The 13,278-nt window shown below is 41.2% G+C and overlaps 1 protein-coding gene across 1 annotated transcript in view; it reads right to left on the bottom strand.

Moving 5' to 3' along the window:
• Positions 1–13,278, bottom strand: part of LOC111976301 (rho GTPase-activating protein 15-like) — a 43,665-nt gene that overhangs the window by 16,663 nt on the left and 13,724 nt on the right. The window contains 5 exon segments of the mRNA XM_024005095.2: positions 2,096–2,173; positions 3,884–3,982; positions 5,727–5,858; positions 7,035–7,197; positions 7,489–7,587. Coding sequence (XP_023860863.1) covers positions 2,096–2,173; positions 3,884–3,982; positions 5,727–5,858; positions 7,035–7,197; positions 7,489–7,587 — 571 coding nt within the window.

Raw genomic sequence — 13,278 nt, 5'->3', positions numbered from 1 at the left:
GACTGTACGTACATACCCCAACCAGAAGCCATGGATTACAGGCAACATTCGAACTGAGCTAAAGGGTAGACCTGCTGCTTTCAAGGAGTGGGACTCTAACCCGGAAGCTTACAAGAAATCCCGCTATGCCCTCCGACAAACCATTAAACAGGCAAAGTGTCAATACAGGACTAAGATCGAATCATACTACACCGGCTCCGACGTACAGACTACAAAGGGAAGCACAGCCGAGAGCTGCCCAGTGACACGAGCCTACAAGATGAGCTAAATAACTTCTGTGCTCGCTTCGAGGCAAGTAACACTGAAACATGCATGAGAGCATCAGCTGTTCCGGGCGACTGTGTGATCACGCTCTGTTGTTGTGCCACCAGAGATTCTGGGTTCGAGCCCTGGCTCTGCCGCAGCCGGCCGCGACCGGGAGGCTCATGGGACGATGCACAATTGMCCCAGCGTCGTCCAGGTTAGGGAGGGTTTGGCCGGCAGGGATATCCTTGTCTCATCGCGCACTAGCGACTCCTGTGGCGGGCCAGGCACAGTGCATGCTGACCAGGTCGCTAGGTGTACGGTGTTTCCTACGACACATTGGTGCGGCTGACTTCCGGGTTGGATGGGCGTTGTGTCAAGAAGCAGTGAGGCTTGGTTGGGTTGTGTTTCGGAGGACGCATGGCTCTCGACCTTCGCCTCTCCCGAGTCCGTATGGGAGTTGCAGCGATGAGACAAGACAGTAACTATTACCAATTGGATACCACGAAATTGGGGAGAAAAAAGGGGTAAAAATAATAAAATAAAATAAAGTTTAAAAAAACAACACATCCAGCACGCTGATCGTCAACACGGGGTCCCCTCATGGGTGCGTGATTAGTCCAGTCCCTTCCTGTACTCCCTGTTCACTCGTGACTGCACTGACAGGCACGACTCCAACACCATCATTAAGTTTGCCAATGACACAACTGTGGTAGGCCTGATCACCAACAACAATGAGACAGCCTATAGGGAGGAGGTCAGAGATGTGATCAAGACAAAGGAGATGATTGTGGACTATAGGAAAAGGAGGACTGAACTCGCCCCCATTCTCACCGACGGGGCTGTAGTGGAGCAGGTTGACAAGTTCCTTGGCGTCTACATCACCAACAAACTAACATGGTCCAAGCACACCAAGACAGCCGTGAAGAGGGCACAACAAAGCTATTCCCCCTCAGGAGACTAAAGTATTTTGCATGGTCCTCAGATTTTCAAAAGGTTTTACAGCTGCACCACCGAGAGCATTCTGACGGGTTTTATCACTGCATGGYATGGCAACTGCTCGGCCTCCGACCGCAAGGCGCTACAGAGGGTAGTGCGTACGGCCCAGTACGGGGCCAGGCTTCCTGCCATCCAGGACCTCTATACCAGGCGGTGTCAGAGGAAGGCCCTAAAAATTGTCAAAGACTCCAGCCACCCTAGTCATAGACTGTTCTCTCTGCTACCGCACGGCAAGCTGTACTGGAGCGCCAAGTCTATGTCCAAGAGGCTTCTAAACAGCTTCTACCCCCAAACCATAAGACTCCTGAACATCTAATCAAATGGCTACCCAGACTATTTGCAATGCCCCCCTCCCCCCCTTTTACGCTGCTGCTACTCTCTGTTATTATCTATGCATAGTCACTTTAATAACTATACCTATATGTACATATTACCTCAATTACATCGACACTGGTGCCCCCGCACATTGACTGTACCGGTACCCKCTGTATATAGCCCCGTTATTGTTATTTACAGCTGGTCTTTTATTATTTGTTTTTCTTACTCTTACTTTTTTAGGTATTTTCTTAAAACTGCATTGTTGGTTAATGGCTTGTAAGTAAGCATTTCACTGTCAAGTCTACACCTGTTGCATTCGGCGCATGTGACAAATACAATTTGATTTCAACAGAACACACTGTCTTAGTTGTATCCATTGTATCACAAAGAAAGCCCCCTAATTGAACCCTATTCGAATCCTGTTGTGTTCATTATATGATATCCAGTAGAAACTGAACTGTATGAAGTCAAGCACTGTTACAAACACTATAACATAGTCAATCACAAGTGAATTAAACGACAGAACATACTGTACCTTGGTCAACCAAGAATCGTAACTTCTGGATGGTGGCTAGATTACCACTCACTCTGTAGATGCCATCAGCCTCTAAACCTGGTGGATACAAGTTAGACATTAAATACAAGCAGATTTGACAAGACTACGTTTTGATTTGGACTTATATGACCATAAATGACACATTTAGATACAATTCCTGGGTTTTACAATAGACAATGTGTACATTCATTGCAGTGGAATGGATAGTTGACATCTTGCCTAGATAGGGGCTTGGACTTGGACAACATACGGCTCTATTTCACTGTGACATTTTGAGCATTACTTTGATTATAGAGTCTGACTGCCATTTTCTTTTGCATCCAAGTACAGGAGAGCAGCCTGCCAAACCAGCTCAACAGCATTTGATAGATTGTCATGCTTTCACTGTCCATATTCTAAAAACAAGCCATTAAAAAAAATATATAAATTAAAAAGTGACCAGCATTTAAATACACAAGGCTGGAGGCTTAAAAGTTGAAACACAGGCTAGGCTACAGATAATGTAATGCTAAATATTTGAGTCACACTGTTGTCAGTGCAAACTAACACTGCCGCTGKATAGAGGTAGCTGGGGCGACACTTTCCTCTGGCTCTTTCTATCAATTGCTCTAATGAATGTCCGTCCACATTCCCGAGCATTTGACAGTGGCACACTATGTACTGTACTATACCGCTGTCACTGTTGGGGTAACTTGAGGATATGGTTGACTTGAAAAGTAAAGAAGACCTACGTTTCATTCTTTGCAAGGCATTCTTGTATAACGTCCTGGCTATTTTCTGCAGCTCAAGTGTTAAGATGTCCACAGGAATTTCACCCCAGTGTTTGGCCCTTTGTTTACATAGAAAGCAGTCAGAAGTTGTTTGTTTGTTCTTTCCCTGCTGTGTCCAGAGCCCAGCCAATGGCCTCCCAAATGTGTTTGTGGTGTGGTGTGTGTGTGTGTGTGTGTGTGTGTGTGTGTGTGTGTGTGGTGTGGTGTGTGTGTGTGTGTGTGTGTGTGTGTGGTGTGTGTGTGTGTGTGTGCGCGCGCGCATGTGTATGAGTGCGTGTCTAAAGGTTTATTTTCTAACACACTAAAGTCCATCGTGTATCAAGAAATGCAACAGACCTTTAGATCATAATCATTACAGTTAAAAGACGTTCTTAATCATTATTATTTTCTCAGCGTGTTTATCGGGCCACAGCAATTTTACCCCCAGATAACTAATAGTCCTGAACAAATGTTCAGCCAAAACCACAAACGGAACCCATTACACAAACACATAATTCAGTCTCAATTTCAGCGCGTTATAAACAGTCTGAAGTGGACTCGGAATTGGACGCGGACCAAGAGTGAGTGATTTGGGATGCCGAGGAGCATTTTCCTCAGGGTTCAGCGCCTTTGCCTGGCCAGCTATGTGACGGAGCCTGGGAAACTACTGATCACACACATTGTGTGAGAACACTACGAGTCAATGACCGGGATACACGTCTTATAAAACAGGCACTCTCAACTATAGGTCTTTTCATATTCACTCTCAAATGTCAAAACAGAGGGGGAAGTGTAAACAGTGGTGAAATGCTGAAGCAGCTACTGTAACTGTGTGAGATGAAGCATCACTGAGGTGGACAGGCCGACTCGACAGGGTCAGGGTGTGGAGAAGGGTCAAACTACCAAATACAGGAGGACAATACAGTACATACTTCCCACACACATCTTATCCATTGTTGATTTATTTCCCATAAACAAAATATAAATTAAATATAACAATTTTAGTAAAACTGCGTACCTCTTTTTTCGACGGCCTCCACACACTGCCTGACAAACTTTGGCACAGTGGTCCCTTCCCGCTCGCAAAGTGTCAACAAGTGACATCCAAACACTTGATCTGTGAGGAAAAAAAGACATGATTTGTTCAGTAAAAAAATCTATTTCCCAGAACTACTGAACTAGAGACAGTGTAAAAATATAGATATTAGCAGTAATCATCAGATATTGCATTTAATTGCATCAAAAGTCCTCAAACGTGGAATGTGTTGAAATGTCTGTTTTCAGATCTCAGGAATTTTGGTGGAACGGTAAAAGGTCTGTTTAATAAGTCATTCCATTCACGCTTGAAAAATCTCATTAATACTGTCCATTGATCATCATCATCATTATGTGGAGGGATAGGTAATTATTTCATAGCATGAGTAGTAACACTCATCGCTCTTGAATCCTACTGCCCTGCTTTCCTCTGATGGCTGTTTCCAGAACAGTGCTACTAACAGTAGGCTACATGGATTCCACGGCCACATTGGTAAAGGATAAACAATCTAATGTTTAATCACACACTTAGCATTTTATCGCTAACATTTTTTCCCATGAACCCTGAGAATCCCAGGCCGCTTTGCTCCAATCAGAGGAAGAGGGGGGCCACATTTTCTTGCCTTATATGAACATTCTCATTGCTTCATTACTCTACTTTTGTCCATTTAAATGTACTGAGGCGTCCCTCATTTAACCTGTCCTTACTGGCAATAAACTCAGGCTTCTGTGGTCACTAACTCTGGTCAGTTAATCTCTAGTAGACGCCCTATAGGGCTAGCAAAAGCTAGGGTTAGCAAAGCATACCTCATCAATCATACACTGGAATTCAAACTGACTGTGCACAGAGGTACACTTTCTCACTCATCAACTGGCTTATGTTACATTATCGGGACTCTTGAACAGTGCTGTCTCTCTAGCACTGTGCAACATCAAAGATCGCGCTCTCTTGTTTATACACTGGAGGGAAGTGTGCACCAAATACATAAATGACTGCAAGCGCGGCACCTTTGCATACAAAATGCACTTCCCAGCGCTCGGCAGATAAGCAAGAGAAAAGACGAGGGAGAGAGGAAGGGGGGCAGAGAAATGGAGCAAAATTACCCCTCCTAAAGGAATTCAAATAACCCTCGCGTTGCATGGATTTAATTTGCATTCTGAAGTACGATAGGAAAGGGGGGGGACCTGATTTGAGGAAGCACACTCTCTGAAGTGGCTTGCCCACCAGCCCTGCCAAATAGGACAGTCTGGAGGCCACCTGCCCCACTCCTTAATCCAGAAGTATTTCATTTATTCCGTCAATAACGTCCTCTCCCTTTGATCTAGCGTTTGTCCCGTGGACACAACATTAAAGGGTCTCCTTGAAGCTGGGGGAAATTCCAAATACCGTTACCTTCTTCTAAGGATTGCAAATGTGCTTAAATATGCCCTTTAATGGTGTATTTTCCTTCAACCGTGCGCTCAATAAATTAGTTCCCCCTTAGAGGAATGGATTCTGTGGTTGCCGGTTGGATTGGCATGGTTTGTTCAAGTAAAATGCATTCAGTTTAATTTTATCAATCACTGTTGTTCTGTGACTCCTAATAAACGTGGAAAGACCTTTTCAAATATTCTATATTTACAATCAATTATAAAATAAATTGTGACATCTGGGAATATACAGACACAGTTAACTCTCTTTTTTCTTCTTTGAAGGGCTGTCCTAATAGAAAAAGATGACAAAATGTACAACACATTTTGAACGATTTGTGTTCTTCACAACATGTGAGGTGTGGTGGAAAAGAATACACTRATACTGGTACATTTAAAACAGAATACTGTGATACCTTTGATGATGCCTTTCTCCTGTAGAGTCTTCATAGAAGGCCGTCTTGAGATGAACTTTTTGAGTCTGTTCTTCACCCCATTCTTATCAGCACTGTCCGACATGCTGTAGGTGAGCTTGGAAGACTTGAAAACTTGTCAGGAACACACAGACACACGGTTAAATGGCAACAAGTGAAAGGGAAAGCTAGGGTGTTTAGATGTGTCTATAGAAAGGCTCAGTAGGCCTATATGCCCTTACAATGTTCAACCAGTAAAGTGGAGGTGGATAGCATGGTTCACCTCATCTCTCTACCTGACCCTCGCTATTCCCCTCTCTCTCTCGTTAGAGTCCCACTGTTATTTATTAATTAGGCATCCTTCCAGGGGTCTCTCCCATGGCTGTCTTTTTCTATTATTCATTCCAATTGAACTTCTCCATGTCTAGAGGAATTCCCTGTAGTTTTTTTAAAGTCCGGGTGCTGCTTGTCATTCTAATAAAAATGAACACTGCTCCTCCCAAATGAATCAAATGACCTATTTTGTCTACGGACTAGCTTTGCCATACAAGAAACAAGTTGAATATATTTATTGTATTACAGTTGGGTTAGACAGAGTTGCAAAGCAAATAATATTGTTGTCAGGTGATTGTATATCATTTCCTGAAAACATACAGTAGGACCTACAGTGGAAAAAAAGCTATCCATGTTGCTCTCCAGTTTGTGTAAAGTACTGTCTTTTTCATGGGCATAAATTCACATGAACATAGCCAGAATCATACCCATAATGAAAGGTTCAAGCAGCTGAACATAAGAGACTGGATCTTGGCCTCTATGTCCCTGGCCCCTAATTAGAGATTTTAATATGCTCATCCAACATCAATATATTCGTCTCGCAGCGCTTAAGGTGATGAGATTGATTTGAACCAATGACAGGGATTAACATAATTGCTACTTGACATACGATGACATAATGTTAATTAGCATGTTCTTGTGTCATGTTCCTACAAGAGCCATAATTGAAATCAACAGTCCCACACACATTTTGGGCATATAAAAAGAAAACGCAAAAAAGTGCCACTAAAAATCAGGAAAGCTGTCAGACCTTATCATGTTGGTGGGTAAGGGAAATGAGCACACATACATTATGCAAATGTGTGAGCAACCATTTCCCTGGAAAAGTTATGTTTTGAGCAATTAAATCCCTACAGTAGCACAGATAAGAGACAACTTTTAAATCAGCATACCTCCGAGTTCCAGCTTGTACTAACACGTCAAGAAGTGTTTTGATTAGCATCTGTAGTAGAACTATAGTCGTTGGAGACAACTTACTGAGTGAACGTCTGTGTTCAGGTTCCTTTGTGCAGGGGGAAWCAGGCGCAGGTTTTGGCAGTGACAGTGTCTTGCTAGGCAACCCATGTCTGGGTAGGTACTCTGTGCTGTTTGCTCTCTGTATGCCAGGCTTGCCAGAGGCCTGTCCTCCAGCTCCTTTAGACTACATCAGAAAGGAGGTTACAACCTTTCAGAGTCCAAAGGTAACTGGTTGCATACAGTACCTCATTATTATCAGTCATTATTCAGTAAAGCAGGTCTATGCGATTATCTGCACTACGTGGAACATACAATTATATGTTTGACCTGATATATAGTCAATGATTTATGGAATTGTCTTACTTTCATTTCGAGAAGCATGTTATGACTAATAATTTCAATATCCAAAATCATAAACACTTCAGAAATGTTGAACTTCAAATACACCGTCTGTAAGAAACAGGAAACTGCTTACCAAGTTGTCAGCTGTGCTTTTAATAGCATCATGCCATTTACATATTGTGGGGTAATTGTCAGCCTGGAGAAGGAACTCACTGCCAGAGCTGGTTGTTATCTGGAACAGAGAACGCTCAAATTGACCTCAATAAAGGTACAACAACAAACAGGCCTTTACCTAATGCATTCCCATGAAGCGGGGCATAATACATACCGGATAGCAAAGGTTAGAATTCATAATACCCTAAACTAACAATCAATATTTACATTTTCATATCATTTTAATGACACCTACTGATCCACATGAGTTTGTAAGACTATGCTCACTCCAGCATCAGCAGACTTTGCACTTGATACTCATTCCCTTGGTCTGTTGAGTCTTTTCAGCTATGTGCCTGTTAATATGTGTGCTCTCTGTGTTTGACAAGAAGCTCACGTTGTGCAGGGTGTGTGTGTGTTAGTGTGTGTGTGTTAGTGTGTGTGTGTGTGTGTGTGTGTGTGTGTGGTGTGGTTGGTGTGTGGTGTGTGTGTGTGTGTGTGGTGTGTGTGTTGTGTGTGTGTGTGTGTGTGTGTGTGTGTGTGTGTGTGTGGTGTGTGTGTTGTGTGTGTGTGTGTGTGTGTGTGTGTGTTGCCAAAAGAGAAGAGACAAATGCAGACTGTATTCTCAGAGGGGAAAACATAATTAGTGTGATACTTGTCATCTTAATATCAGGCCTGTTCTGCATCTCTGCAACAGTGTAGTAACAGCATTTGGCGCCGTCAAACAGAATAACTGTACTGTTAGTAAAAGTCTTTGAGAAACCATGACATCAAGGTCAGCATTGTCAAGTGTGGTTGATATTACAGCTGATTAAATTTTGCTCATGTTTTGTAACGGAAATGGTAAAAATAACATAAAAAGGAGATAAAATGGTATTTCATACCATACATAATGATGAAACTTATTTTCGCATGTTATCTTCCTAAATTAGTTAAAATGTTGACAATTGTTCATCATTCATCTATGTGATAATTCCTTAGAGGAAGTGTTTTTACCGTATGGAGTTTGGGATGTGAGTAACCTTTTCCCCTTCGTATATTAATATCTCTTTAATCCAGCATGAAAAGCCAGACCAGACTGTAATTATTTTTGTCACACGAAACCTTTTAACAAATTCTGAGGAGGAAATTTCATATTTTATCAACAACCATGCTTGCAAAGTCACTCGTAGCCTTGGGGAGTAGCATCTCACATCTTGCTGTCCCAATATTCCACTCATGCAATCATGGTTACCCTACATGGACCTTCAAAGTTTGGGACTATTGTGGAACTGACTTTTGTGACTTCCTTACAAAACGTCAGGAGCAGTTAAGCAGCATGCTTTTGTGATGCCAGATAAAAACAGAGAATGGTTAGGGGCACAATCCTTGTCAGAGTGAGTTTGCCATCCCTCTTTTCTTGGGTTACAAGCATCTGAACAAGCATGTTTGCTCTGGAACATTGTTTTTCCTGGAGGCTTCCCCAGGACGTGTCAGTAATAGGCTCTGCAATCACGCTGCAATGTGGGGGACAGGTTACGGGGAGGCTCACTGGTGAATCTGAAAGTGCTCTCAAAACAATCACAAACACACAAACCTTGGGCTCCGAGGATCTATTTTCTGTTCTCTAGCATAAAGTATGTGTAATCAGATACACAAAACATAACAAATGCGTACAGGAACCTGTGTAAAAAATGTTCAACCACTACCATGTACAATACATCCTATAAATAACAACACAGATCGGTTGTGTTTGTATCACCTCTTCTCTCCACGATTAACTGGAACATAATGGACTTGGATAGGTTGTTTTATAACCCAAGTTAGATGTYTTTGCATGAATTTTGCATTAGTTACAGTCTGTTCCTCTTATAAATGTTAGATGGTGGACACACTGAGTTCCCTCTCTATTCCCACASGGGACTGATCTCGCTACCTTCAACTGGGATGACTGTATGCATTGATGTTTCATTTTGCCATTCACAGCCCCTCATAATTGTATAATTTGGCAGAAATGATTTACACCAGTATGTCAGAGCTTTAGAATCATAGTACGAGTTGATTTGAAGAATGAGTAAAGCAACCTTTCACGTACATTATTAATATCAATGAGAGATTTGCAAAGATTTTTAAGTTATGTGCCTGGATGTCAACTTCAAATCATAAGCCTAAAATCCTAGGCCTTGAAAGAGGAAACCAATATTAGTGACTGTTTATTAACTGGTCCCTGCAACTTGGAATCTCTGTTGAAATCCAGTGTGTCCATATCATGGTGAAGCTAGCCTACAATCCTCTTTATATTGGGGTTTAAGACTCAGGATTTATCATGTAGTCCATGGGATCCTCATACAGAAATGCATCCTGAACATTACGTCCTTTTTCTTCTCCTGTCATCTTGGAAACAGAACCCTATTGAAATGTCTGGCTTACACCAAAGTATATCTGACTTCCTGATAAGGCAGACTCTTCCCTCTGAAGTTTAATCAAAAATTGAGAGTGAACTGCTTAAAAATATATATATTTTTAGGAGCATCTTAAAGATGCATTTAAGATTATCTGAAGCAGCGCAGAGAAATGACAGCGGYCGCTTCGTGTCTATTCATTCAGTTAATGAAAAATGGAGATAAGCTCCTTCAACTAAATATGGCCCTACCCAGTCTCCATGTTCACATGTCAACTGTCCTAATCTGAGCCAGCACAAAGGTACAGTGTGTAGAGCACCGCCTCTCAGGCTCATATTGAGCTGTAGGTTCYTTGGGACGACGCAAACTCCTTAGTATGCCATGATATTAATCCTGACGTGCACAGGCCTCTTGAACTAAGAGTTGGTGATTTTAATTAGCATGGTCATTTTATTCTCAGGCAAATGTTTGCTGGAGATGCTAATGTATGTGAAAGCAGATAGATCCCCCAAAGAACCTTCATATCAACATGCTAGCTATAGTCCACAGTCAAACAAAACAATAGGCAAACATATGAATTAATAAAGAAGGACAATGAAAATGTAATTATATAGTTTATACCACTGATTAACATTGTTCTTTATAACCAACAGACCAATAGTTGGTAATTCATAGACTGTTATGAAATGTGAGGTATTATAGGAGATAATCAGCTTTGACAATGCAATGGAAATGCATTGTAAAATGACTGCATATATACGGTATGACTTGACTTCTATTCAGGGAATATATTCAGCTCATTGCCACTATACAAAAACAAAAGTCAAAAGTTTGATGTGTATTTTTAAGAAGTGAAATGCAGTTATAGTAACCAGTGCAAAGTAGTGTTTTGCTTTTAGAAATGAAAAAGAATATGAAATAAATCAATTTTTTTCATCACATTTCTTAATAAAGAGGGTGTTGAATTTCTGGGCTTTATTTTGACTGGAGCCATTAATATTTAAATATGCACAGCGGAGCAGAGAGGAGAGTGCCATTTGTGCCTTTACATTTGCATGTGGCTCTTAAATTAAACATTAATTGTGGTTCTTCATAAAGGAACAATGCAATGTGGAAGCATTCTACTTTGCCAAGTTAATTATTTCCAATTTGCAACAAAATATCTGTAGATGTGTCAAAACTGCGATGATAATCACAGAAAGAAAAGTTCTTAGAATAACAGTGGAAATAGTGTGAAATTAAAGAGTATCTAAGTGTTGGATGCTTTTTATTTAGGTCTGACCTGAGCAGAATGTTAATCCTGCAATGTACTGCTGAGTTATCTTAGGCCAAGGCGACAGTTGTCATAAGAATGTTCCATCATTTGCTGAAAATGTAATAAATCTCCACAATTCATAACCCACAAATTGCTCACTTCTCTTCTCTTTGCTCCATGACCTGAACTCATCCCAGATGCTCAATCTTGGTGGCTCACATTTCTCCACATAGGAAAGGTATAACATTTAATACTGTGTGATGCATGTCTGGCTAGAATTAAGTCATGTGGTTTAACTGAAGTTCATTTCTAAGTTGTAATCTCCAAGGCAATCTGCTGTTGGGGGTTTAAATCCTTCCACCGTACTGGCGATTAACATACTATATACTTTCACTGTTTCTCTGAAGAACCAAATTAATGCCCACTTCAATGTAAGCAGCTTTGAGGAAGAAGGGCCACACCACAAATACCTTTTCTACGCTCTGGGACTACCAGAGAGAGACTGTCATTTTAACGGATTAAGTCCTCATCTCAAGTCTCCAGAGACCCACTTCAGAGGGAGCATTACGAAGGTAACTTACAACTACGCAATCAACGTAACGCAATGCTGATGCAATTTAATAAACTATTATGTTTTCAACTTGTTTCCCTCCTTTGAATAAGAACACTGTGTTCCAGTGACAGAATGAAATACACAGATAAAAGCATTTTTTTTAAAAAGGGGGGGGTTGCGTGCGAGAAAGGACCAGCTGAGAGAATGACATGGGGAACCTGACTACGTCTTGTAGGGGTCAGGCCTTAGATGACGGCTAGTGTTTCACAAGGTGACATTCTGTGTTAATCTGGGACTATTGCCAGCTGCCTTGCGACTCTGTTGTCATAAAGTATCTGTGTTTAAGGGTTACAGGGAAGAATCTTTCAAACGCTCTCATTGTTTTTTAAAAGTTTTTTTTACATGGTTTGTGGAGAAAGAGACAATATATAAAAAAATCACAGTGCCACTTTACTTCACAGCTTAGAATAAATGTGTAATAACTTAGTAACAAAGTGGAGCTGTAACTACCCTTATTCCGAGCTGGGAGTAATGTGCTATCCATATGTATAAAAATACAACGTATGATGGTACTCTAACAGACCACAGAGTGACAAACGGACAGGCCTTCCTCTCATAATGGTAATGTGTTTTGTTTGTTATGTGAATAGATTGATATACAATAATCTTACGACCCCATTTGAAGCCCTAAGCTTTTGCCATCCTCCTGGGCCAATTATCCATAACACTTATCACAAAGTCACTCCGAAACATATCAATCCGTGCGCATGGCCGTGAGGTACAGTGTGAAACGCCAGTTGTGATAACACTGTTAAAGAGCTCCAGACTCCCGCAGCTCTGACACCATGGAGACATGCATCGCTACAATATGGTGCATGTCTTAGTGGTGCGGTCTCTACCCTCCAGCCAGAAGGACAAGAAATGACAAGACAAGAGGGAGGTGGATGAAGGAATAGCAGTCGAGAATGAAATGCAAGGATATGCTCATTATATAAAATGTGATTGCTCAAAATCAAACAAAATGTGGTATTATTCATTCATTGATCTGGATATTGCTATTATGGTCCAACTAACTTTCCCATTAACATTCTAGTATAGGCTGTATTTTAAATAAACTAAGCTACTAGTTGTTGGCCGATGCCTACTGTCATCAACACTATGGAAGTTAGAAGCTTCTTTTTGTGTGTAGCCCTTTCCTGCAGTCAAGTGACCAAATCACCATCTAGTGGCCTCATGGGTGGAACGTTATTCATATTTTTCATAATTTCATAATTAATAAACAATAAAACAAAACAAAATATGCAGAAAATACGGTGTTTCTATGTGAAACGGTTTTGTTATATTTCAGTCGTCTGTGATGTATATAAAGTGTAATACTTGGATAAACTCCAAATGAAATACATTCAACTCTATATCTGACACGGTACAGGTGTCTTCCNTATACTTTTGTTTCAAAGTAGATTTGTTTAAGACTACCAAGAAACACTCTGTGTGACCCTGATTTAGCCCACAGCAGTAAAAGGTTAACCACAGGTCAATCTCCTAGACCTCACCAAAGTAGTGTTGGCTAGTACAAGCAAA

The sequence above is a fragment of the Salvelinus sp. IW2-2015 genome, linkage group LG2 (genome assembly GCF_002910315.2).
Source record: "Salvelinus sp. IW2-2015 linkage group LG2, ASM291031v2, whole genome shotgun sequence".
In the NCBI taxonomy this organism is placed as follows: Eukaryota; Metazoa; Chordata; class Actinopteri; order Salmoniformes; family Salmonidae; genus Salvelinus; species Salvelinus sp. IW2-2015.
This window is presented reverse-complemented; position numbering and strand designations above follow the sequence as displayed.